The sequence below is a fragment of the Poromitra crassiceps genome (genome assembly GCF_964638095.1).
Source record: "Poromitra crassiceps genome assembly, chromosome: 1".
NCBI classification, from domain to species: Eukaryota; Metazoa; Chordata; class Actinopteri; order Beryciformes; family Melamphaidae; genus Poromitra; species Poromitra crassiceps.
The window spans coordinates 95,597,548-95,623,592 of record NC_139623.1 but is presented as its reverse complement, the minus strand read 5'-3'; the positions used below and the strand labels follow the sequence as shown (position 1 = coordinate 95,623,592).

General features: G+C 42.2%; 1 protein-coding gene across 1 annotated transcript in view; it reads left to right on the top strand.

Moving 5' to 3' along the window:
• The window catches only part of LOC310782483 (neurexin-2-like), a gene marked incomplete at both ends in the record, with an annotated part of 239,450 nt that extends 215,294 nt beyond the window's left edge, over nt 1–24,156 (top strand). The window contains 5 exons of the mRNA XM_083643153.1: nt 6,121–6,292; nt 10,563–10,652; nt 14,824–15,152; nt 17,240–17,324; nt 23,348–24,156. Coding sequence (XP_083499279.1) covers nt 6,121–6,292; nt 10,563–10,652; nt 14,824–15,152; nt 17,240–17,324; nt 23,348–24,156 — 1,485 coding nt within the window. The remainder of the gene's footprint in view (nt 1–6,120; nt 6,293–10,562; nt 10,653–14,823; nt 15,153–17,239; nt 17,325–23,347) is intronic.
• Nucleotides 24,157–26,045: the final 1,889 nt, after the last annotated feature.

Genomic DNA, 26,045 nt, shown 5'->3' with positions numbered 1-26,045 from the left:
GCCGACCATTTCAGTCGGAGCGAAGGGAAATCCCTTTCCGTTCCCTGCGTCTTGCTTTCAAATGCACCACTGTGAAACAACAACAACGCTAGCTAGCAAGTTAGCAACCTACACGCTGAAAATGACAAGTTTTGACGAAGATTTTGATTGTGCAATAAAGCAGGCCTGCTTGGTACTTTTGGTGGATGGTTGTAAAGATAACAGAGCCTTTTTTCCCGATATGCCAGAGAGAGAGAGTAAGAGGAGCCAGACTCTCTCCTGCGCTAGTACTGTACAGCGCTAAATGGAGATAGATTAGATCCCTATCTCTCTGGTTGAAGGAGTGAAGACCCACTGATACAGGGGGAAGCTATTCATAGTATTCCCATGATGTCACAAGCATTTTCCTACCAATGTGGCACACAGAATACTATAAGACTGGGAGTGGCAGAGAGTGGCAGTCGTGTCGGGGAAATATGTGTTTCGTTAACCTGTGTGTATGACATGCTATTGTGTACTTTAAAATGTGCACTCTAACTGCACAAAAACGTGATTAGTCATCTGTGCCTACATACAGTAATATATTAATATAGGCTATAGAGCCAGTGTAACCATACCAACCCGTTTTATGAGGCGTGGTTCTGGAGAGTTCTTAGTCGTGTTGACTGATACAAACTGTTGCAACTGATTGACTATAAAGTCTATAACAGGGGTTCCCAAACGTTTCCGTCCAAGTACCACTACGTACCAACCCCCCCCCCCCCATAAGATTAAATTTGCTCATTTAACCATGCAATAGCAGCAGAAAGGCTAAATGACAATATTAGGCTACTAGCTGGTTCAATACGGACACACACACATACACACACACACACACACCTGCCAATATTAGGCTGTGAAAAAGAGGACCCCTTTGAAAATGTTTTTTTTTCTCCTCTGCAAAATGTTGCCTAACTTTGGAGTGTTATTTAGCTACCTTCCTGACAAACTAGCATGACAGGTAGAAATCGATTCCTTATGTCTTCTAGTTTGATATGATACCAGAAACTTCACTCTGGCTTGAAAACTGAGCCTGCTGCAGCCTCTGAAAGTAAATGTTCAAAATTGTGATATTTGATATTTCCCAAACATCACGATATTTGATGATACATGATGGGAAGCTTGGTGACGGAGAACGCGTGCCGTTGTCTCGCTATGAAAAACATCATATATTAATTTGACGGTTCTTGATTATACAGAAGTACGTAAAATGTCTTACCAGAATGCTATATACATATATATTTTTACAAGGTGGGTGTTTTGGGTTAGGTTAGACCACCAAAATCTGTGTTTTTATTTTTCTGTACAACCCAGAACATGGCGCTAATGGCGTTAGCATTGTCCATCCACATACTGTTTAACATTAGCATTTGAGCTAACGCTATTGTAACAAACTATATCCAGGATGCACATTGCACATGCAACATTACTAATCTGATTAATATTACACTTGGGTGATGTACCCCATCAAATTGCTGTAGCGGGCTAAAGCTAGAGCAAAGTTTCTGGTGTCATCTGAATGTAAGAATTACTAAATTTGAATATGAAAAATATAAATGTTGGTATAATAAACTTTTATTACCAGTCCTTTTCATCAAATTGGTAGCTATAATTGGGAGTGATGGTGTTACAGTAGGGTACTGGTGGACAAATGCACGGTCACAATCTGGCCCTCTGGTAGCGAGGATTTTTTTTGTGGCCCTCTCTATCATCAAAGTTGCCCATCCCTGCTGTAAGTGAATAAAATGTAAATTCTGGATGTGAGTCGCCTGTTATCCTGCTGTCTTCCTCCGTTAAAACGGCATGTTTTTCAATGGAGTTTGGTTACAGATTCGCTAAAGCTGTTTCCACTGCACTTATCGCATTTCCTTTTATCGATACACCCTACTTTTCCGCCTCCCTCAAGCGTGAAAACTTTTTTGCAATATTTGGAGGTTTTATCGAATTTTCTGGTGTTTCCACTCAGGATTTTAATGCGCAATTTAAAATTTCGCATAAAAACAGGTGAATGGAAACCCAACTAATGTTCTCTCAATAATCAGATGCAATAAACTGTGGTCTTGAAACATGTCTTGCTATCCAAAAAAACATCAAAACATTTGCAATAGCACTGAGAATGGTTTAGGGGGCAGTGGTGGCCTAAAGGTTAGAGAAGCGAGCTTGTGACCGGAAGGTTATCGGTTCAATCCCTGGGACCGGCAGGATAAATCTGGGTGGGGAAAGTGAAAAGGCAACGCTGCCCCTCCCTTATTACCACCACTGTGCCCTTGAGCAAGGCCCTAAACCCCAAATGCTCCAGTGGAGCCAGCAGATCAAACTGGTTGTACTGGTCAGCTTCCAGGTAGTCTCGCTGGCCAGCCTCCCCTCCCTACCGTGAGAGGAGTCTGGCGCCATGGAAACAGGCAACTGGGATAAGTCCTCCCCTGCTCTACAGCTGCTCTCCCATTGGAGCGACTGTTTCAGTGGCTGCCGGGTGACCTCGCGTCACCAGGCTCTTCTCGGCGAGAAAGAGCCTGGCTTCGTTTCACAATTGATTTTGTCACCCTACCTGGTTCCGGCCTACAGCCCGCCCTAGACAGGAAGGGCAGCGTTTCTAGCTCGTCAACTTTTACGTTAACTTGACAATTTGACACAAGTACATAGACTGTACATAATATCTGGACCACCTTAGCTATATGTTTTTGACACGGCAAAATGAAGCTCACTTCCCGATATTGTTTGATTTCGTTTGATTGGATGAATGGATTTTCCTGTTGCATTGTGGGAAAATTGTTCAAACCTGGAGCCGGGAAAACAGGAAAGGGCGTGAGCGTGGACGGGACTCGGGGAAGGGTTTCCTCCGCCACGGCATCCATCTTGTTCATGTTATTTTCCCTGCTAGCCGTTAGCTTGGCTAACAAATGTTGTTAACGTTAGTTGCTATTGCTAGCCTTGCTCCATTGCTGTCACAGTGAATACAATAGCCCGAAGAAAAACCAGAGTATTATTTCCTCCAGACCTCGCGCTGCGTCACCAGCCTGCCGCTTGCATCTTCCACAAAATCGAGGTAATCTTATTTTCTAACGTAACGCTAATTGCATAGCATGACATTAACGCTAGCTACATGTCCATTTGTCATTACAGGAGGACGTTAGACTAGAGTAGCATAAGTTAACGTTATACAACGTTAAACAGTATTGCATGCTGCACAGATTCGGACGTAGACAGAAAACAAACGCATTTCTGTTTACCTAGGTTACCTCTTTGAGATGAGGCAGACTCAAAGCATACTCATATGATCTACCAGCTAATAGCGTTATATATCTAGCTAACGTTAGATGAGGGGTAACAAGCTGGGGGTTCAACTCCTCTGGATAGTTTATCCACCTCTGCATTTACAGTATTTACCAATCGCACGTAGTGTTGGGTAAGCAAACGTTAACGTTATACAGTGATTAACAGTGTCTAATTCGTTTCTTCCAGGGGGTAGCTGCTGTCCAGTACCAGATGGGACACACAACAGAGGATCATGATTTGTGAAGATCAAAGCTATAATATTCTGTTCTCCTGAGATTAACTATACACGTTACTGCTGATCAGTTGTTTCAACATAGGAAATTGCAATAACACACAAGCCAAATGCTGACATGAGAGATTTGCTTTGAACAATTGTAGCTATCTGCCAGTGACCGGAGAATATTGTTATATTTGCTTGTTTTAATGCTTTTGTCAATAAACATTGTCAACAAAGATAGCCTTGTTGTATATTATCATGTATAAGATTGTTGATGTCGAGTGAACACAAACCAAGGATTGGACGACGGAGAAACTTAACCGACCAGCAGTCTGAGTCTGCTTCAATCAACGAATGCTTTATATTTATTGAAATGAAATATGGTGATATCTGGTGGTCTGAAATTACTCTCTCTAGCTAGGCTAACTGGCTCATATTATGTCATATTATTGTAACGTCTGAATCAGCGTTTCATAATAGCCTTACGTTTATAGCCTGGATGACGTTAGCTAATGTTACCCATCCTTCCATTGGTGTTACACGTTATATTTTTAACTGAGCTTTGCGGAATTACCTCAACACAATTGTGTATCAGCTTTAAATGTCCAATATATACAGCGTTACACAAACGACCAGCAGCATTCAAATGTGCAAAAACGTTATATTTATTGAAATGTGGTGATCATGTCACAAGTCACATTACATAACGATATAGCGTTAGGTGTTCTTTTGATCAACAGACCTCGGGGGCTCTATACTGTTGCTAGCTAGCTAGCCGCAGATCAGCTCTGAAGCCCCAACTTCAGAGCTGCCCGTCCACTAAAACCCGATTTCGATATAGCGTTTTAGGTGTTCTTTTGATCAACATACCTCATCACGGGGATCTATACTGTTACGTGTGTCTACTAACATCATTAAAATATCATAAGGGTAACGCTGTTTCTGTTATTTTACTTTTATCTCTGGCTACGTTGCTAGCTAGCTAGCTAGCCTGCCTTGGCAACTGGTTGGGATCATCTGATTTCCTGTGGCTGGTGTAAATCAAAGAAAATCCCGCCCCCAAAGTTATAATTTTTATCGGCTCTTTTACTCGAAATGGGACCATAATTTAGAAAACGGAGCCCAGGGGAGCATGAAAAAGACTTGAAATTGTTTATTCAGACCATAAGCTCATTCGGAAAATGTTTATTTAAGACACAGAACGAGAGAGAAGTCGGCTCATTTTTACATTGGAGCCAATGTACGTGTCGTCACTTCCGGACCTGACGTGCGCCCCCCTGCGGACTTTTCGAATTAATGGAATTTCACGACTGGCTTCATACATTCCCTAATTCTGTTGCCCACTGCACAAGTATCAGAACGGCAAACAACAAAACAAAAGATGGACGTACCGAGCTCCCGGCTTATTAAAAACTCTGTCATTGGCTCCGACCATGTCAATCAGAGCGGCTTCCGCTCCCTCCTCCCTGTGTATCGCTGTAAACAGTGCCCTGCCGCCTCAGTGAAAACAACAACGCTAACTAGCTAGCAAGCTAACAGCAGAATCCTACACGCTAGCTCGTTGCTACGCGTTGAAAACGGCAAGTTGGATTGTTGGAAACTATTTTGCAAGGGCACTGCCGCTAAGCGCCGCCCATCGCAATCCCACAATGGAGACCTGTGGCGCCAGACTCCTCTCACAGTAGGGAGGGGAGGCTGGCCAGCGAGACTAGCTTCCAGGTGCACTCTGTGTGTGTGTGTGTGTGTGTGTGTGTGTGTGTGTGTGTGTGTGTGTGTGTGTGTGTGTGTGTGTATAAACAAAGGTTAAATAAATAAATAAATTGTTGAATGAACATTTTTGTTAGCAAACCCATACTGACTCTGCTGTTGTGTAGACTAACTGACAAAATGTATCTCAGGGTATTGCCCCTCTAGTCTGCAGTATTGTAGGATTCCACCATGTGATCTTAATCTTATCTTCAAAGGTTACTGCAACCTAACATTTAGTTGGTGGAGTCACTGGAGGCAGACTGTAATGTAGTACTCCTGTAGCTTTGTGTACTGTTTCTTAGAAAGTCTCTTGTAACTACATTAGCACTTTGACCTCGTTCTGCCTTTAGAAAAACGGCAAGTGTAGCAAATGTACTGTACAAATGCCAGGTAGGCACAGAGACCCCACACAATTTGTTTCCAGTGCTTCTTATTAGTGCCACGCAAAGAATGGCCTGGGAAGCAGCTTTGACCGTTTGAAGAAGGTTGGCAGGAACAAGGAGCAGCAGACAGAGAGGAAGGTTATGGTTAGAGTGAGAGGAGTTGGTCAACCAAAAGAGAAACCGCTGGATTCTGTTAACACTCATCCACATCTGGGACCCTGAGCTGGCTGCTGAGGCAGGATGGTGCTGAACCCTAAAGAAAGATCCAAACATACTTCACATGTCACAAAAGAGATGCTGCTGCTTACAGTTTCTAGCTCTACTGCCCTGTTGGAACCCTCAAGATATTAACTCTCTTTCATTGCAGACTGTAGATTATTTTTGAGTGAATAATATAATATGAAAGATTTGTATAAGTTCTCAGACATTTGTCTTCTCCTTAATATATCTTATTCATTCTTTATCTTTCACCTGCAGGATGAAGGAAAAATCGGCGTCATCTTCAATGTGGGGACAGATGACATTACCATCGATGAACCTGCTGTCATAGTAAATGACGGCAAGTACCATGTTGTCCGCTTCACGCGCAGCGGTGGCAATGCCACTCTTCAGGTGGACAACCAGCCAGTCATTGAGCGTTATCCACCAGGTAAGATTGTGGGGAGGAACTAGCTGGTACGGTAATATGGCACATATGAGGGGGGATGGAGCGTCTAGACTAGAGAGAGATGTATAACTGCCTATTAAACATAAAGCTCAGAAATTTTGTTGTGGAATGTATGCACACAAAATATGTTCTTTGGATTTGGATTCAATCTCTTTGACATTAATCTGAGCCATTTTTTGTCCTATATATCCTAAAGGTCATTATCAAATTGCAATATGGACATCTGGAAAAGCCACACCGCATAAACAATTTAATAGCAATCTGAAATGGATACATTTCCATCAAGGTGCCTTCCTAAGGATATCTAGCAGCAAATTAATTTTAATTTGCCGCAGTAATTTCTGTGACCAGCTTGGCGAGGGGTGGGGAAGGATGTAGCAGATGAGAATAAGATCCTAAATGGACTTTGTGCTAAGCGCCTAATGTATTATCCCCCTTTTCCTGTCAGATGGGTTTTATATGAGTATGATTATGCATGTGTGGCCCAAGTGGAATGTTTGCTGATATCCCAGAGGGCATCACTTTACACAACTTGCTTTAGTTTTAATATATGTTCAAAAACATAACTCGCACAGTTCTTGATTTCTTGTTTTTGTTTTGAATTATTTTTGTCTACTAGAGTATAAGCCCACATTGTTAAAGTCGAACTGAACCCGTTCGTCACGTGCATATGAGTCCGTTTCAGACTGAAAACATAGTTTGTCTAAGATGACAGGTTGAGAGGCGGGTCATAGTATCATGTCGATGATTTTATTTGACAATTCTGGGGACTGGATTGGGCTTTGGCCAATCCTGGCGTGTTCCGCCTCCAAATCGAGTGGGATTCAGTGTGTTGTGGCGCTCCCCTCGGGAAGACCCTTTTGACGGGAGGTTAGTGGCTGAGTGGAGCTCAGCGAGCCGCAGGCAGCCAGCTGCCTTCGTGTAGCGGAGAGTGCAGCACGTCGGCCTGGAATCTCCGATGTGCGACCCCTGACAGTGACAACCAAGCTCTCGGATGCGCGCGCCGTTATCACTGCTGTAAATACGATATCCCTGGAATGCGCGTTTTAACGAGCCAGTTACATTTCTTTGCATTCTTAGAGATGATAGTTTTTGTTTTTTGTTCATGTTTCTAACAATTGGCCAAGTTAGTAGTTAGTTTATGGGATAGGAATTCTGCCAGATGACAGGCACTAGGCGCCATTTTCTACTTCATTTGGAAGAGAAAAGTATCCTGAAATGAAGATTTGATTGACATCTGCATGTCGTGATATGATTGGTTGAAATGGGGATAGTACTAGGTGAAGTCAGCAAACTGTACATTACTGTTATCAATGAAATCTTGAAAAATGAACTTTTGATGTGAAAAAGTGTGAAAAACTAAAGAAATTAGATTGTTGTGATTTTCTTTGCATACATCATTAAATAGGTGCACTGCATACCCAGGTATTTGAACTAAAAGAAAATAAAAGTCTTTTTTGGGTTCAGCTCGACTTTAACCTTTATTTGTTACTTATCATTATCATCCATCATCAGAAACAATGCTGTCTGACTATGGTGATGAAAGTATTAGTTATCTTGCTATTAATTCAGCTGCTAAATCGTTTGCTTTGAATGTGCCAGTGCATTTCCATTCATCTGTCCTTTAATAATAAATGATGTAATGATATCCAGAGATTTCACCTTTTTCATATAAACAGATGGATTTATTTGGATGACAGACAGCTAAAGGGCTCACTCAGCACAGGCTTAATAATCTCCAAGGCCTATTAGCTGGCCTACTTTCCCAGAAAACATCTAAAATTATCCATGGCATAATCAAAATTTTATCTTAATAGGTTTTATTTTCACTTAAGGTTTGTGATACAATCTCTTTTCAACACTGTAATGTACAGTATGTAGACTCGCTACTTTAAAGCTGAAACACCCATGTTTGCCTGTTTTGCAATTGCTACTCATTGTTACTCATTTGATTTCCATAGGAAAATGGAATTAATCTAACGGAATTAAGTGTAGGTAAGGAAACATAGACATAGAAACATAGAGAATTTAAATTGATTTTAAAACAGACATCAAACCTCACAAAGTAAGGCATAAAACACAACCCTTTCTAATGGGGCCATTAGTATGAGGAAAAGATCAAATCACAGCCTGTCCTCAAGGACATGATTATGCCACTTCTGCTAAATTCTTTATTATCTTAAAACTTAAGTTTTAAGATAATAAGAAATTACGTTTTTAAGAAATAAATTTTAAGAAATTAAGTTTTAATACTGACTCTTAAGCCTCCTCTTGTGCTCGGGTGAATTTGACCCGGGAAGCCAATGTAAAGCAGGTGGATGGACGAAAGCGAACACAATTACGAGGAGAATTTAGGTATTTTTCAACCTGGACCTTATTTTCATATTTTCTTATGTTTAACTAACTACCGTAGTTAGAGCAGAAATGTTTGAAATTGGTACAGTATTGAACAAGATCGCATCAGCCGGCCAGCAGCTGCAATGGCTACAATGTAATCACACAGGGCGCATCACACCGTCAATGTACGTCCACTAAAAGTGCTCGTTTTTGCAACTGACAAGCTCAGATTGTTATTAAAAGAGAGAGAAAAAGAAAATGAACGCTTGGATGACCTTGCAGCAGCGTGTCCAACCTCTCTCTGTCTGCCTGCTGTCCATCACATTGGTAGAGATAGAAGCTCCCATTGCACCCGCTCTTCAGTTTGTAATCCGTATAACGTTAGTCCAGCTCAAATAAATACGGGTGGCCATCTAATTTAAATGCCTCGTCCATATGCTCAAAATCAGATACAGTAAATATTTAGCTATAATTTACAAAATCATTCAGCTATTCCAAAACAAGAAACATGGCAGCCCCCAGCTTTCCTTAGCACAGCTGACTTCCGGCAAACAACACAAAATCTCGTGAGACTTTGACGAGACTTGGATCAAGCAGAAGGTAGAATAATATAAATTACATCTCTCTAGTCTATAATAATGTCTTGATGGAATAATCTGATCCTGTCAGTGGTAAAAACAAGCTTGTTTAGTGCAGTAGGGGCATGTGGGAAAAGCGGCTGCCAACTGAAGCAATCTTGGTCAATACAGCACCAATTTCAAAGATTTCTGTTCACATTACTTAGTTATATAAAAGAAATATGAAAATAGGGTGTAGGTTGAAAAATACCAAAATTCTCCTTTAAGCCTACAGTGAAAACATAGGCTAAGTAAGCCTCACTGTAACTGTCTGTCACGCATTGTGCCTCCTTTTCCATATTTCTCTATAATCCTAATCCTTTTTATCCATTCATTAGTATCCCATGTCCAACAGCATTATTAACTGAAAGAACTCAAGTGTGTGCAGTGTGTACACATGCTGTTTTGCTTGTAGGTAAGCATATTCTCAGATAGCCTGTTATTAATCCTACATTCTACAGGGACAAGGCACACATATTTGGACATCATGTGCCATTTATGTTTTATGTGAAAAGAGTTGTTGATAGTGTCATGGGATGTCATCTAACGCTCTTTCATAGAAATAAGGCAGATTAATGGAAACACACTGTGAAAAGCCACTGTTACATCTTTAGTCTATTAGGAATTTCTTAATGTCATCAAGACTTTACTAGCTAAGGAAGACTTGTGACAATTGATAGAAATTACTCAGTACTAGATCAGTACTAGACTGCATAAAGTGTATAATCAAATGCAAAGTGCTGATTGATACCTGTTAGTGTTACTGTTAACTGTGTATCAATGTGTAGATGAGAAAGCATCTACCTGATTGTCAAATCACTACTGTGTTGAATAGACTGCTTGATGTTTTGTTTTTTGTTTTCTGTAGCGGGCCGGCCAAGAAACGTCTCAGGGCGTTTCTTAGCCGGCCCGTCCCAGGTGCTGCGGCCGCAGCAGTCCGGGTCCGGCTTAACTGCCTAGTCTTGTTTTTTTATATTTCCCATTTTACTGTACTTGACTGTTTCCTGAAGACTGATGATTTGCTAAAAAGAAAAGCAAAGCAAAGTCGGAATTAGTTAAATAACACTAACTAGCCTTGCACTTTATAAATAGCCTAAACATACTCTAATTAGTACAACACTGTTAATCACAATAACTAGATATCACTAAGTAAAGCACAAGTTTCTTTTAACTCACAGCTGGGTTAAAATTGACAACTTGTTAAACCTTGTTAAAGCCATGATAACCCTGTTTCTAACCATGTGATCTTTCAACTTGCAGACTTTAACCATTAATCTGTCTCTCCAAATTCTTTGAAGGGCACTATGATAATGAACGACTGGCTATTGCTAGACAAAGAATCCCATACAGACTTGGTCGGGTAGTTGACGAGTGGCTACTCGATAAAGGTAAAAATTAATTAATTAATCCCTGAAATAATTTTTAAATTAACTTATCTTTCCCCATGAGAGGTGCAGTGCCAAAAGACAAGGGTGACAAGGATGAAATACTGTTACCCGTAAGTATGCCACTATAAATTTCAGGCTTTAATTGGACATCCTATCGGCTCTACATTTTGATGAGCGCAAAATAGCCATTTTCAAGTGGAGTTCAAATTGGTTTTAACTCATGGAATGAGCACCATTAAAATGCAAACCAAATGGGTATAGCATATTTGCAATTTGTCCTTTGTCATCCTTATACCTTCTGGAAAAGCTGCACCTTTACAAAGATTTTAAACGAATAAACTAAAAACACATAACCCTTGACTAACCCTGCAACACCGTCCCTTTTAATCACTGTGTGTAATTAGATAATGTGTTTAACTATTTAACAAAAAAATCATTAAAATGACACTGCGCCTTGTGAAACTAACACTACGTTTGAATTAAGCTCACCTGGCCTAAACTTCTAACCTGATATTTTTTAACCCTAACTCCTTGGTGTGATCAAAGTGAGATCTAAAGACCGTCATTTCCTCCTTCTGGTACCCCACAACCTTGTATTGTCTAACCTTCCACTCCAAAATGCACCTCAGACTCCCAGCTGAAGAGTTTTTTCTGCAGCGACAGGGCTCAAGCCCTGACAAGCTGTTAGAGTAGATCACTGTTTGCAGCCATTAACTCTGCTAATAAGTATTCTCCTGAGATGGGCCCATTACTGCAGTCCTCCTCCTCGGATATAACACTGCTTATCAGTGATTCTGCCAACAATGGCAGTGTTATCATAGCCGCTTTTCTGGAGGTGAAACAACTGGACCGGAGGGCGTCTATCCAGAATGTCCTGACAGAGCACGTTTTAATGGCATAATGGCTAAAATCTGAGGGAGGGCCACCGCTCGACCCAGCCAAGTCTCGGCCAAGGTGCTGGAAAAATAACTAGAGTTACAAATATAAAAGGAATTTCCGCACACTTGAATCTGTACAGATTTCACATTTATTAAAGGATGGGTTTTCCATGGGGAATATGAATATATATTAAATCTCACGCCCCTAAGGTTTTAGAATCCGTTGAAATTTTTGAAATTGGTTATTAACTGCCATGCCTATCAAGCATCTATCACATTATTTCCATGTCGCTCTGACGCAAAACGCGTCAGAGCGACACCCCCCGCCTTGCGGAAGTCGTGCACCTATGAACTACAACTGTTGTGAGCCATGGTCCCGCCTCTAGAGGTCCTCCACGCCCCTTCAGAGGTCTTCAACAAAAACGAAAAGGCAGCCATCTTTTTCAACCGCCTAGCCTGCTGTAGCTAATATTAGCTTCCCATAGTTCCTTGCAAAGAGACCATATCTCGGGAACGGAAGGACTAATAGACACGGGACTGGCGGCATTGGAAAGCTCGTCAAATTTTACATCTAGTAGTAGGTGGGTTGAAGTAACGCAATCAATGCTGAGCAATGTACCCATTTTTACACATTTTTACAGAAAATAGTTACAACATCAGATGCGCGTAACTCCTACGAAAATGCCTTAAAATGCATGAATTTTTTTTTATGAAGACATCTCCCGACATACTACAGTTTAAATTTGGTGCAATTTGGAGGCAATTTTATTTTCGATAATTTTCTTGTTCTTTGTATGTTTTATTGTCGAAGCCTTCTTCTTCTTCTTCTTTGAGTTTTATGGCGGTTGGCAAACATATATGTGCATTACCGCCACCTACTGGAGTTTGATATCAGCCAAATGCCTGAGGGGTGGGCATGAAAACGAAGGCCACGCGAGCCCAGTGCATTGTGGGAAATGTAGTATTTCGAGTCCCCGCACCCGCACCTCCCCCCCCCCACACACACAGAGTGGATTTCGGTTGATATCTCTGTGAGTAAACCTCCAATTTCAAAAATTTCAACGGATTCGAAAACCTTAGGGGCGTGAGATTTAATATATATTCATATCCCCCACGGAAAAGCCGGCCTTTAAGCTTTCGGTTGACTAGACCTTCATCAGAGCATAATGGCTGACTTAAATGGGGTGTAGATGCTTCTTCTGCTGTCTGTATGGTTAGGCAACTGATTAAGCTTCTATGTCTTATTGCTTAACACAATCTGAGGAATAGTGATGCTGCCATTTCAAATTTCCCCCATCAACACTACCTGCCCTACTGCACCATCTGTTCTGGAGTTAAGAGAGATTCAAATATCTTGAAAACAGCTGGCCCTTTCCTGCTACAGACAGTACGCTAACCCTGCTGCTCATACAGCACACTTCAAATCACTACTGCTGCCATATTAAAAACACTTAAATAGGCACCTAAATATTATTCTGATCATTGCAACCTGCATGTGTAAAGTCTAAGTTATAAACTTGTCGCTGAGCTAGCAGACGGTACTAAAACTATAAACCAATCTCTCATTAACATTTAAAGTGAGTTTTAAACAAACTACCACTTCTAACTATCAGATCTGACATAGATAATCACTAAGGCCCAACTGGTTCAAAGTATGTTCCCATACACGCTCTCCCATATGACTTGATATCTACTCTACCACTCCCTCCTCTTTCTCCCTCTGTGTCTCTCTCTCTCTCTGACTGTATCTACTCTACCACTCCCTCCTCTTACCCTCTCTCTCTCTCTCTGACTGTATCTACTCTACCACTCCCTCCTCTTACCCTCTCTCTCTCTCTCTGACTGTATCTACTCTACCACTCCCTCCTCTTACCCTCTGTGTCTCTCTCTGACTGTATCTACTCTACCACTCTCTCCTCTTAACCTCTGTGTCTCTCTCTGACTGTATCTACTCTACCACTCCCTCCTCTTACCCTCTTTGTCTCTCTCTGACTGTATCTACTCTACCACTCTCTCCTCTTACCCTCTTTGTCTCTCTCTGACTGTATCTACTCTACCACTCTCTCCTCTTACCCTCTTTGTCTCTCTCTGACTGTATCTACTCTACCACTCTCTCCTCTTACCCTCTGTGTCTCTCTCTCTCTCTGACTGTATCTACTCTACCACTCTCTCCTCTTACCCTCTTTGTCTCTCTCTGACTGTATCTACTCTACCACTCCCTCCTCTTACCATCTGTGTCTCTCTCTGACTGTATCTACTCTACCACTCCCTCCTCTTACCCTCTGTGTCTCTCTCTGACTGTATCTACTCTACCACTCTCTCCTCTTACCCTCTGTGTCTCTCTCTGACTGTATCTACTCTACCACTCCCTCCTCTTACCCTCTTTGTCTCTCTCTGACTGTATCTACTCTACCACTCTCTCCTCTTACCCTCTTTGTCTCTCTCTGACTGTATCTACTCTACCACTCCCTCCTCTTACCCTCTGTGTCTCTCTCTGACTGTATCTACTCTACCACTCTCTCCTCTTACCCTCTGTGTCTCTCTCTGACTGTATCTACTCTACCACTCCCTCCTCTTTCTCCCTCTTACCCTCTGTGTCTCTCTCTGACTGTATCTACTCTACCACTCTCTCCTCTTTCTCCCTCTGTGTCTCTCTCTGACTGTATCTACTCTACCACTCCCTCCTCTTTCTCCCTCTTACCCTCTGTGTGTGTCTCTCTCTCTCTGACTGTATCTACTCTACCACTCCCTCCTCTTACCCTCTGTGTCTCTCTCTGACTGTATCTACTCTACCACTCTCTCCTCTTACCCTCTGTGTCTCTCTCTGACTGTATCTACTCTACCACTCCCTCTTTCTCCCTCTTACCCTCTGTGTCTCTCTCTGACTGTATCTACTCTACCACTCCCTCCTCTTTCTCCCTCTTACCCTCTGTGTGTGTCTCTCTCTCTCTGACTGTATCTACTCTACCACTCCCTCCTCTTACCCTCTGTGTCTCTCTCTGACTGTATCTACTCTACCACTCCCTCCTCTTTCTCCCTCTTACCCTCTGTGTCTCTCTCTGACTGTCTACTCTACCACTCCCTCCTCTTTCTCCCTCTTACCCTCTGTGTGTGTGTGTGTGTGTGTGTGTGTGTGTGTGTGTGTGTGTGCGTCTCTCTCTCTCTGACTGCATCTACTCTACCACTCCCTCTTCCTTCTCCCACTTACCCTCTGTCTCTCTCTGACTGTATCTACTCTACCACTCCCTCCTCTTCCTCCCTTTTTCCCTCTGTGTCTCTCTCTCTGACTGTAGGGAGACAGTTGACCATCTTTAACAGCCAGGCAGCCATTAAAATTGGCGGCCATGACAAGGGTCGGCCCTTCCAGGGTCAGATCTCAGGTCTCTACTACAACGGCCTCCAGGTGCTGAAACTGGCAGCAGAAAGCGACCCCAGCGTTCAGGTGGAGGGGAACCTGCGTCTGGTCGGAGACTCTCTCTCCGCGACGACCACTGACACCACCTCCGCCACCCCGCTGGCTGTGTCCGACATGTCAACCACCATCATGGAAACCACCACCACCATGGCTACCACCACCACCCGCAGGCAGCGCTCACCCAGCTTGAGGGAGAGCATATCAAAGGTCTGAGGGCATGAAGACATCTGGGAAAGAGCTGGGGATTTGGGGTGGGGTTCAGAAATCTGTGATGGCATATTTATTTGTTGCTATTCTTCTGTACTGCTCCTGCTACATCATGATGGAACCACTAAAAATTGTTTTCCAGTAGGTAAAAGTCAAGTTCTGACATAAAATGAGAAAATAAACAACATACTGCTCCGGGACATTTAGTCAGTACACAATGGTTCAAACTGCAGTAAAATGCAAAATATATATAAAAAAAAAAACATAGGCCTTGGTGATAATCGATTAAGTAATATCCGGGAGCAGTATTTTGTGCAGATCAACTTTTTACTGGTGTATTTTTCTGCCCTGCACGAGCCCTAAGGTGAATGTGCACATAGCCCAATGTTATAAAATAAAATAGAAATTGAGATTCATTGTTAAATAGGTATATGTTGATATGGTGGATTGGCAAACACGGTGAAAAACTCATTTCATTGTGACATTAAGGTACACATTTTGAGCTCTCAAGGAGTTTTATTGTATCGTTCTATTGTTAGCGATTGTCTGGTAGCTAATGTAGAGACTGAAAGCTTTGCATAGATCAAGCATCTGTTGAAGTGGAGTGTTGTAGGAGGACCTTCCAATAGTCTGCAGTTCCTCCACCCGTGTGATACTTAATTCTGCCTCTCAAGGGGTAGAGGTGATAAAATGAAAGAACACTTACCCAGATACTATCTCTGATGATGGTCCTCTCTACACTTAGGCATGGCACTTACCTTTGGAAATAAGAAACCAAAATTACTAATTTAAAATCAAAAACTTTGGAGTAAAATACTAGTATGCCTTTTGATTCTCATTCCGATTTTTTAAAAGTGGTTCTTATGGGAATAGTAATTCAGTTAAATGTATAAATAAGTGTATTTTGCAGTGGTTGAACACAGCACCAGAAAAGAGAAACACCAGAACCTGAAACTCTGTGGACATTTTTTGGGGGGGAAATGTGGTCATCAAGAAAGAAGTTTTTGTTTGAAATTAAATCCCTCCCAACCTATTTCAATATGCCACGAAAGTCATTATTCAAGATTCAAGATTATTTTAATGGCCATAGGAAATAAACATGTTACAAACGAGGAATTGCCTTTGTGTAGTATGCTGTGCATTATGCAGCGCAGCGATCACAGCAATACAAAACATGGAGCAGACAGAAAGTGGGGTCCATGTAAATGTCCATGTAAATTGACCATGTAAAAGTCCATGTAGGATGTCAAGTAAAGTCCTTTTAGTGTCTGTGGTCATGCCTCGCTCTGTTTTGCCCGGCCCTGCCCTACCCCGCTCACAACTTGCATTGACTTCATGCCTGGCTGCTCGCATGCAGCACACTGCACGCTTGGGAAATAGACCAGAAGCTGAAACTATCGCTGCAGCACACGTGGAGCTTGGCTTCAGCATGGCGTGGCGTGCGGCTGGTGTGATCTGTCTCGACTGTTAACAAGGATGCTGAAATGAAACTGCCTCCGCGCTGCATTGCTTCAGCATAGGATTGGTGTATGGTGTGTTTGGCCCCTTATGCTGTCAGTAAATACACACAAGCTCAGGCACAAAGGTAAAGCACAAAAGAAAAGTGCATTTGGTCAAATTTTTGATTTCTAGTCCTACCACTGTAACAAGTACAAACCATTAAACCCACGGCACAGTGGTGTGGTCATTCAGCTTTATGGCACCACACCCGCTCCCACCACCCACACCCCCCTTGCCACTCCCCCTACCCACCCATCAACTCACAACACTCTACCACCTTCCTATCCCTAGCTACGGCCCCTTTTCCCTAGCCCCCCTACCACCACCCACATCCTTCTAGCCACTCCCCTACCCCCCAAATCCCAAATCTCTGACCTTCCTATCCCTATAGCTATGACCCCTCTTCCCTAGCCCTGTCCCCTTCACTAAACTCACTAGACATCCAAAACACCAATAATGCAGCTTCTGCTCTACAGTTAACTGTTAAACACTCTCATAACAGAGCAAGCACCCGTCGAGATAATGACAATGTGATGATGACTATCTGTCTGCAAATCAATGGTAACATATCTCCATTTCCTCCTCAGCCGCAGAACTCTGATGATATTTTGGTGGCGTCAGCTGAGTGTCCCAGTGACGACGAGGACCTGGAGGAGTGTGAACCAGGAACAGGTGAGTCAGCCATGGCAGTGGATGAGGAGTGTGAACCAGGAGCAGGTGAGTCAGCCATGGCAGTGGATGGGAGCAACATTACCTTCTTATGCCACAGTATAGCTGTGTTATTTTTACACAAGATGATAGATAAATCCCATTGACTTAACATCATATTACATGGCCCTTGTAGCTTTCAGATTTGCGGTTCTGTATTCCCAGTCTCAAGTTTCCCCAGTTACCAGCACACTCCAAGGGGATTTCACTGTTGTTGTACAATAGGAAGATTTTATGTCAACATATTATCTGATACCACCTTCGAGATTTAAGTTCTAGATAGATGTTCAGCTCTGGATACAGACATTTTTACAGGAGCCCTGACAATTTTCCTTATATGCATAGTTTCTACAGACTCAACCAATATAATTTCACCCATATTGTCTCCTATATACGAGCCCCCCCCCCAGTCATGTCTGTAACTCACTATCATTTTTTCCAATCTTTTATAGAACATTAAACATACAAGACAAACAGGATCAGACAGAGGAAAAAAGTAATAATAATCAAAAATAATAATAATAATAATAATAATAATAATAATAATAATAATAAAAAAATACATACATCTTTGACATTTAGCATTGTAATGTGGAGCTACCAGCTGCATAAGGTGCTTATGTGCTTGTAAGAGATACTGCGTATGGGATCTTACACAAGGGGTCTGTGGGAAACCAGCTGGGCAAGCCGTCCATCACCCCTAAACTCAGTCACTAGTCATTCTTAACCTTGTCAAAGTTGAGAACTTTCCAAATGAGTTGGTTCTCACGAACCAGAGTCTTTCCATCTGTATAACAGAGACCATGTCCATCAGCCACACCTGGAAAGAAGGTGAAGAGGAGGACTTCCATTCCTTCAAAATAAGTATTTTGGCGACAGTTGTCCCCAGTGTCAGAGATTGCTGCACAGCTGTAGGGAAGTTCAGAGAGGACTCCGAGCAGCCGAAGATGGCGAGTTCTGCCTCTGGCTGCAGGGTTATTTTGTAGGCCTTAGGCTTAGAGTACCAGTCAAATATTTTGGCCCAGAAACTCGTTAGTGAAGGGAAAATCCAGAAGGCATGAGATAATATGCCCTCTGACACCTGACACCTGTCACACAGCTGTGAGACAGAAGGGAAGATCTTACTGTATGTAATTTATGCTTGGAGTAGTGAAGATGGTGAGCAACTTTAAATTGGATCAGCTGGTGTCTACTATTAAATGAGCAGAGTTGTACCACAGACAGAGTCCTTTCCCATATAATGTCAGATAAATCAATACCAAGTTCCCCCTGCCACACTTCTCTAATCCTCTCAGTAGAGGCTGTATTGCGGTTGTCAAACAGACATACAAATCTAGAGATAAGGGGCTCTATCGTTGCAACGGCCTTAAAACTGCGCTTAGCGCCAGGTGCAGCGCAGATTAGTGGGTGTGGACCAGCGCACTTGATATTTTGGTGTCGGCGCTACACGTGGCCTTAAGCATTATAATCACGCCTTTTAAGCGTAAAACTATGCACAACCTGCTCATTGGAGAAGTGCAGTAAATGAATCACAAGCTTCCCTTTTAAAGTCCCTGGAAACCAAAATCCACAAAAACTTCTAACTATGTTATTTAGGGTCTTATGTTAGTAATTGTGTGTCTCAGAAATTATTATACATTACTTTCAACCCAAAGCCTTAAAATCGACACTTTTCTACAAGATTCTACAAGGTACTTCCTCATTGAAGAGAGCAGTGCGCGAGGTACTAAAATGCAGGAGCTTATGATGTCATAAGCTCTATATAACCTTTGTACACGCGCGCAACCCGCCCTACTGTGTGTGTGAGTAACCTCGCGTCACCAGGCTGTGTCGAGCGCTATGCTGCTCTCTCTCTCTCTCTCTCTCTCTCTCTCTCTCTCTCTCTCTCTCTCTCTCTCACTAGTCCCGAGAGAGAGAGAGAGAGAGAGAGAGAGAGAGAGAGAGAGAGAGAAGCATAGCGCACACACAGCACACAGAGTGGGAGGGATACAGACACTGAGCGAGCGCTGTGGGGGCAAAGAACGGACAGAGATCTCTTCCTCTCAGTACGCTATGCGCGAGGCGGAGCAACGCGCGAACACACACACACACACACACACACACACCCTTCTCTCCCTCTCTCTCCGAGAGAGAGAGAGAGAGACAGAGAGAAATTTCCCTGCTGCAGACGGGACACGCCCACACAGTCCGCAGGAGAAAATACACTCTAAAAACTAATTGATTCTCATGAGTTTTGCCATGACTGTCAAACCTAAATTTATATACTTTGCGACGTTCATCATCGTTCAAATTTGGCTGGTGGCTTATTAACATAGGGTCCTGTGATGTGATGAACTCAAAATGGTAAATAATAAAGAAATATTTCTGGTTTCCAGGGACTTTAAGCTCCAATTCCACGGAGCGATCCAGTCCGGTCAGAAAAGCCGACCAAAGCGCTCTGAGCTCCCCCCCTCCCTTTCATCCCTGTCTGTCTCCATATATATTATTCCATATTATTATGCTTCTCAAACCAATCTCACCACAGTTTAAATACTGCAAGCATGTAAATACGCTACACTATAGCAAGATCAAAGTGAAAAGAATGTTCTAAACGCATTGGCTAGAAAAATATAGCCTATCCCTATGTGGCCTATGTCATGATGAGATTAGATTGGTGAAAATTTGTCCAGATTAGAATATCGTTTTCTCTCGCTACTTTTTCTTCTCCAGTGCTGCAGATGATGCACATAAATATAGCCTACATTATGTAAAGTCATTAGGGACAGTCTGTTATTTATGAGAGGGGGGGGGGTATGGTGCAGGGGCGACTTTGTTTTCGTTTTTTTCCTTCACCCTCCCCAGATCTATAAATATTTTTCCATGTCCCTCCCTGAGTGATTGGAGATAAATGCATGACCCTCCCTCCACCATAAATAACCACACTTTATCATATTCACACCAAAGGTAGTAGCCTACTGAAGAAAATATGACCTTTTCTGATGATTTGGCTACGTTTGATAGCGCTCTATGACATCGGGGGAGAGAGGGGGCGGGCGGGGGAGAGAGGGGGCGGGGGGCATATAATGTTTAGTACCCAGCCCAATAAGGGCCTCATCTCCTAGTTATAAAGCCGATCACCCGCTCAGTACCGCTTAGTCCACAACATGTTCGAAACAGAATGCATCGGTGCGTGGCTAATTGAGCCACATGTGATATCTCCCAGCATGCATTGAGGGTAATACATTGACAAGAAATAGCAACCAAATCAGCCTAAATAGGCTAAGTGGTAGATATAAATAATGTTTATGTTAGCACAACATGCAATTTTAGAACATTTCAATATTGGACAAAATAAAACAATAAAAATCAAAACACAACCCTATGTGAAACATGTATGTAATCCAGGTGCTATATATATCCCTTGCAGATTTAACGTTATTTGGATGAGTGACACTGATGCACTGTGATGTCCGCTCCAGCCTCCAATAAGACTATACTTCATGTGCACGCCCGCTATTTTCTTGCCAGCTGCTGCGAGAGAGAAGGAAGAGAAACGAGCATGCAGCCGACTCTGCTGAGCTCATGTTATTTGTAGTGAGCAATGCCCATTGCCCAGGCGTTTAAACGCAAATTAAAACACCCTGGCCTTTTTATCTCTTTTATTCTTATGAGCGGAGCGGTGAGTGCGAGCGGGTGAAATCTGTATCGAGCGGCGAGCGGTCTGGAGCGGAGTCCAGTCACCATACAGATAAACCATAGATATAAATAGGGGAGTAAACACGAATTTTGGAACGAAAAAACGCATTTAAAAATATATACAAAATACAAAAAATGAAAGTTGTATAACCCTCCCTAAAGCCAAAATAAAAAACACAAGTCCCTCCCCAGTACTCAAAAAAATACTTGATACCCCTCCCCCTTTCTGCACCATACCCCCCTCTCATAAATAACGAACAGTCCCTTACATAAATGTGTTTTTATTGTAAAAGTAAATGTGAAGTAAGAAGTCTTATTGGAGCGGACATCACAGTAGGACATCACAGTAGAACCGTGTTACAGCTGTCACTCATCTAAATCACGTTAAATCTGCTTGGGATATATATACCACCTGGATTACATATATGTTTCACATAGGGTTGTGTTTGGATTTCTATGTTTTATTTTGGCCAATATTGAAATGTTCGAGAATTGCATGTTGTGTGAACATAAACATTATTTCTATCTACCACTTTAGGCAATTTAGGCTGATTTGGTTGATATTTCTTTCGTCGAAATGTATTAGCCTCAATGCATGCTGGGAGATTTCACATGTGGCTTAATAGCCTCTGAATGACAGGGGCTCAAAACTAGATAGAACAACTTTTTTCCATCTGTCTTTGTGCCTGTCTGACGCGCGAGAGAGAGGCAGAGAGAGAGAGATAGAGACACGCGAGAGGGAGAGAGAGAGAGAGAGAGGGGGAGAGAGTGTGAGATCAGCAGAGGAGAGCTGTGTGTAAATACGCACAGTAATATCCGCGGCGCACTGAATAAGGCCTGGTTTTGAAAAGTGCTAAGCGCTAAATTAATGCCGGGAGGACGATATCGTTAGGCCGGTATTTAAGGCCGAAACGCCCATTCTGGCCTATTCTGGCACTGCGCCACGCCTCTTTGGCGTAAAGCACATTTGGGGGCATAAAACCATGTTGCTATCTTCCCGAGGCAGGCGCAAGGCATGTTTTTTTGCATTTAACGCCAGTTTTTGCGCCCAAGGCCAGTGGGAAGATAGGGGGCAAGATGCCTGGAGTGAGGAGGGCTCAGCAATACATCAAAAAAAGCATGCTCATTTGGGAGGTATGAATCAAAGGTATGACTCTTAGATCTAACATAATTTCTGGTTTGCAAGTATCTGAACCAGTTCGTGCCAGGCAACTCAAACTTCCTCTTCAGTTGATCAAAAGATGCAAAATTACCGTCTATGTATAGGTCTCTGATGGAAACCATCCCCTTCTCACTCCATGCATGGTAATTTTTGTCTGACCATGGAGCCAAAAAGAGTGATTGAAACAAATCGGTGTATGGACAGAAACAACTGATAGATTTAAAACACTCCTAACTTGATTTAGAATTCTAATAGAATTTGTTCGTAACAAAACTTAAATTTTGTAAAGTCCCAGGTCTTGTAACTCACTATCATTTTATTGAAAAATTCCTTGTGAGGTGTTTGATGATAGCAGACAACAGATCAGGCATTTGTAAAAAAAAAAATAATAATAATCTGTGGAGCTAATGTTATTATGGATGTCTTTATTATTGCCATGACCTTATCAAAAATGTTTTATTGACTGGCCCTGCAAAGTGTAAGAAAAAGACCATAGTGGCGTTAAAGTCTAATGCGAAAGTAGGAGATTGGAATAATAATAAACAACCGTGAGAGAGAAAGAGATCTGGCCTTAGACTGCATACAAATCAAAATTTAAATAAAACATTCCTACAATGTTCCTAGAATGTATTCACAACTTAATGAGGATATTTTTCACCTCTTCACATTCTGGCTGCAGAGGAAATCCATATTTCAGTGTTAGAAATGATGACTAAGATACTAGTCAAGTTGATATCAGCAAGCCACAATAATATAATAGTGTGAAAGGAGAGTTTTTTCATCTTATATGTTTGTGTCTACATGTGAGCTCTTTTATGTTCTTACTGCACACATTTTACTGCACATAAAATTATTAAATACATAATACACCTTAAAAAAAAATGCTGCATTTAATGTCTTTTTCACCTCATGCAAACTTCATGCCACAAAATGTTGATGTAACTAACCTATTATTATAGAAATCAATGTAATATGTGCTATTAAGCAATATCATTGATGTGCCCCCTAATGGCGTATTAGCTCAATTCCTGAGGAATAATCTACGTAATGAGCAGATTGTGTTTCCGCTGTAATGAGCACAACTGTTCAGCTGGAATTTCCCAATGCTCTTCTAATTTAGGACCCCCTACCTTTTCTGTTTCCTTTCTAGGAGGTGAATTAGTGTTGCCTATAATAACAGTGGATTCCCTTGAGCCTCCATCCATCGCCACCCGTTACCCCGTCATCCCTCCTCCTCCCACCCTACTGTCCCCACTTGAGACCACCAAAGAGCCCCTGATACTAACCCCCCACCCCTCCTGCCCCCCGGACCAGGAGGACTGCGGTGACCCAGTGGAGGTCTCGGCCTTCGGCTCCGGGGAGTTGACGGAATCAGATGACGAGGACTTTTACAATAAGAACTCCCCCATGGTCACTGATAGGACAGTCCTTCCTCCACCCCCCGCTGCCGGGGAGGGTGGAGGCCAGAAACCCCGCCCCCTACCTCCTAATGCTCCCACCACCAACCCCGACCAGCTCCACATCCCCGCAGGCAAAATGAACACCCGCGACCAGGTGCTTCTGCCCCCTGCTCCTCCATCATCCCGAAACACATCAGGACTAACTTACCCCCCCAATTTTCCCCATGTGCCCACAGCCAACCCCACATCCCCTGATGAGAAGGGCCAACCTGGTGCCGTGGAGGTGATCAGGGAGTCCAGTAGCACCACGGGCATGGTGGTGGGCATTGTGGCCGCCGCGGCTCTCTGCATTCTAATCCTCCTCTATGCCATGTACAAGTACCGCAACCGGGATGAGGGCTCCTACCAGTCGGACCAGAGCCACAGTTTTGCCAACAATCCCACTGTGGATGGCAACGGGACGGTGGTCAAAGACAAAACGCCGAGCACAGCAACGGCCACCGTGGCCAAGGCAATCACAAAGGGCAAGAAGAACAAAGACAAAGAATATTATGTCTGAGAAGGAAGGAGAGCAGGCGAGTGTGGACAGACAATAGAGGAAGAGAGAGTATGCTTTTCATTTCGCTCCCTTATTTTTGCCAGGTTCACCACCAGAGAAATCCCACGGGCCACACAAAAACAGTTGACATTTGCTTCAGAAGTGTCGGTTTGCCCGGCTCCTAGCCTCATCTACAGCAACCACACTCATCCTCTGCGTCACCACTTGCACTCAGTCTGCATTCACTCAGTTTCTGTCAGTATATCATTTTCATGTTATTAACCAGCTAGGATGAAGCATTATCCACTTAGGCTTTGTATATAGCATGGATATGGTTCAGTGAAGAAAGTGCTGAGGACATCTGAACAGATTTGCCTAAATGTTTTCTTTGTATTTCTTTGTAATGCTCTATCTCAACTCTGTGTCCCCATTATGATATGAGATAGAACAAGCTAGTTCTTTATTTTTTAATCATCATCATTATTATTATTTGTATAATAATAAATAATAAAATAATAATAATTTATATATATATATATATATATATATATATATATATATATATATATATATATATATATATATATATTCATATATAATTATCATTATTATTATTTTTAATGGTAGATAAGGCGAGAACATCCAAGCAATTCTGACTGCATTCAAAAATAAAGCCTTTATTTGCATATCCATCGTTGAGAATTCCATCATCTCTACAGGCTTCTACTTTTTCTTTTTTCTTTTGTGGGTTTTAAAGCTTTCCAGTCACTCTGCCTCTCAGATTGTCCACAAGTGATGGTTTTATGTTGCTGGTGCGATATCATAATTGAAGCATGATATAATAGCTCTCCTGATGAAAAATACAGAATATAAAGGGGATTATAAAATTATTCTGCATACTCTAGCCAGCGGACATTATCGTTTGATGGATGAGAATGAGGATCTTTTTTCATGTGAGATTTCACAGTCAATGTGCCATGCCATTCCAAGTAGGGATAATCGTGCAACAGTCAGTCTACACTAGTGAAGGCATTTCTGTGTAAACATTACTTGTATGTACATATAGAGGTTAGCGGCGGGTTGAGAGAGCATTGTATGTTTGTTTCTTGGAGAATGTGAAGAAGACCTTGCGCGAGCGATGTTCTGCCCCCACAGTTTTCAGGACGACATCAAAACGCTGCAAGCCTGAATATCACAGGAATTTTTGGAACACAAAATCACTCTGGAGGAGGTTTTTCTGGTCGCTTCTTGGAAAGGGAGAACCTATCCACCTCGTGTCAAGAGGCTGGCTCACTCTTTGTCTTTTCCTTACTCAAAATTGTTATGGGATAATGCAAAAGCACACAGAAAATGTAATAAACATATCTTTGAGACATAGATATTCCTTGTAAAGCAGCCAAACATGTATTGTTTTTCTACCAGTTACTAAAAGACTATTCTATGAGATGAATAATTGAAAGTTTGTGAATTGTATTGATATTTCTCTGATATTTCGGTGTATCTTCTTGTTACCACTCCTCTTAACACATTACATTTTAGATGGCCTTTTACTTAAATCCAGTCAAAAAGCACACTTTACTCTGATAGCTGCAAATATCTTGTGTTTTTACATTATGGCAGCCAGTTTCAACATCATGCAGAGAAAAGGAACAAACAATCTTTTTGGTTTTGTTTGTTTTGTGCATTTTATATGTGCTAAATCTGTTACTCATTGGATCTGATATAAAGCCATTTTCTCTGTTGAATTATGTCTACATTCACTTATTCAAGCTCTGTGATTTCCTGTTACTTTTTATGAAAGTGCCATTCGACATGGGCTCCTCAGTGCTCAGAGTATATTCCATTCCTCATTCATTGCTATTGTATAGTGTTCCTGTGAAATGGATCTTAATATGTGTACAGAACATGGA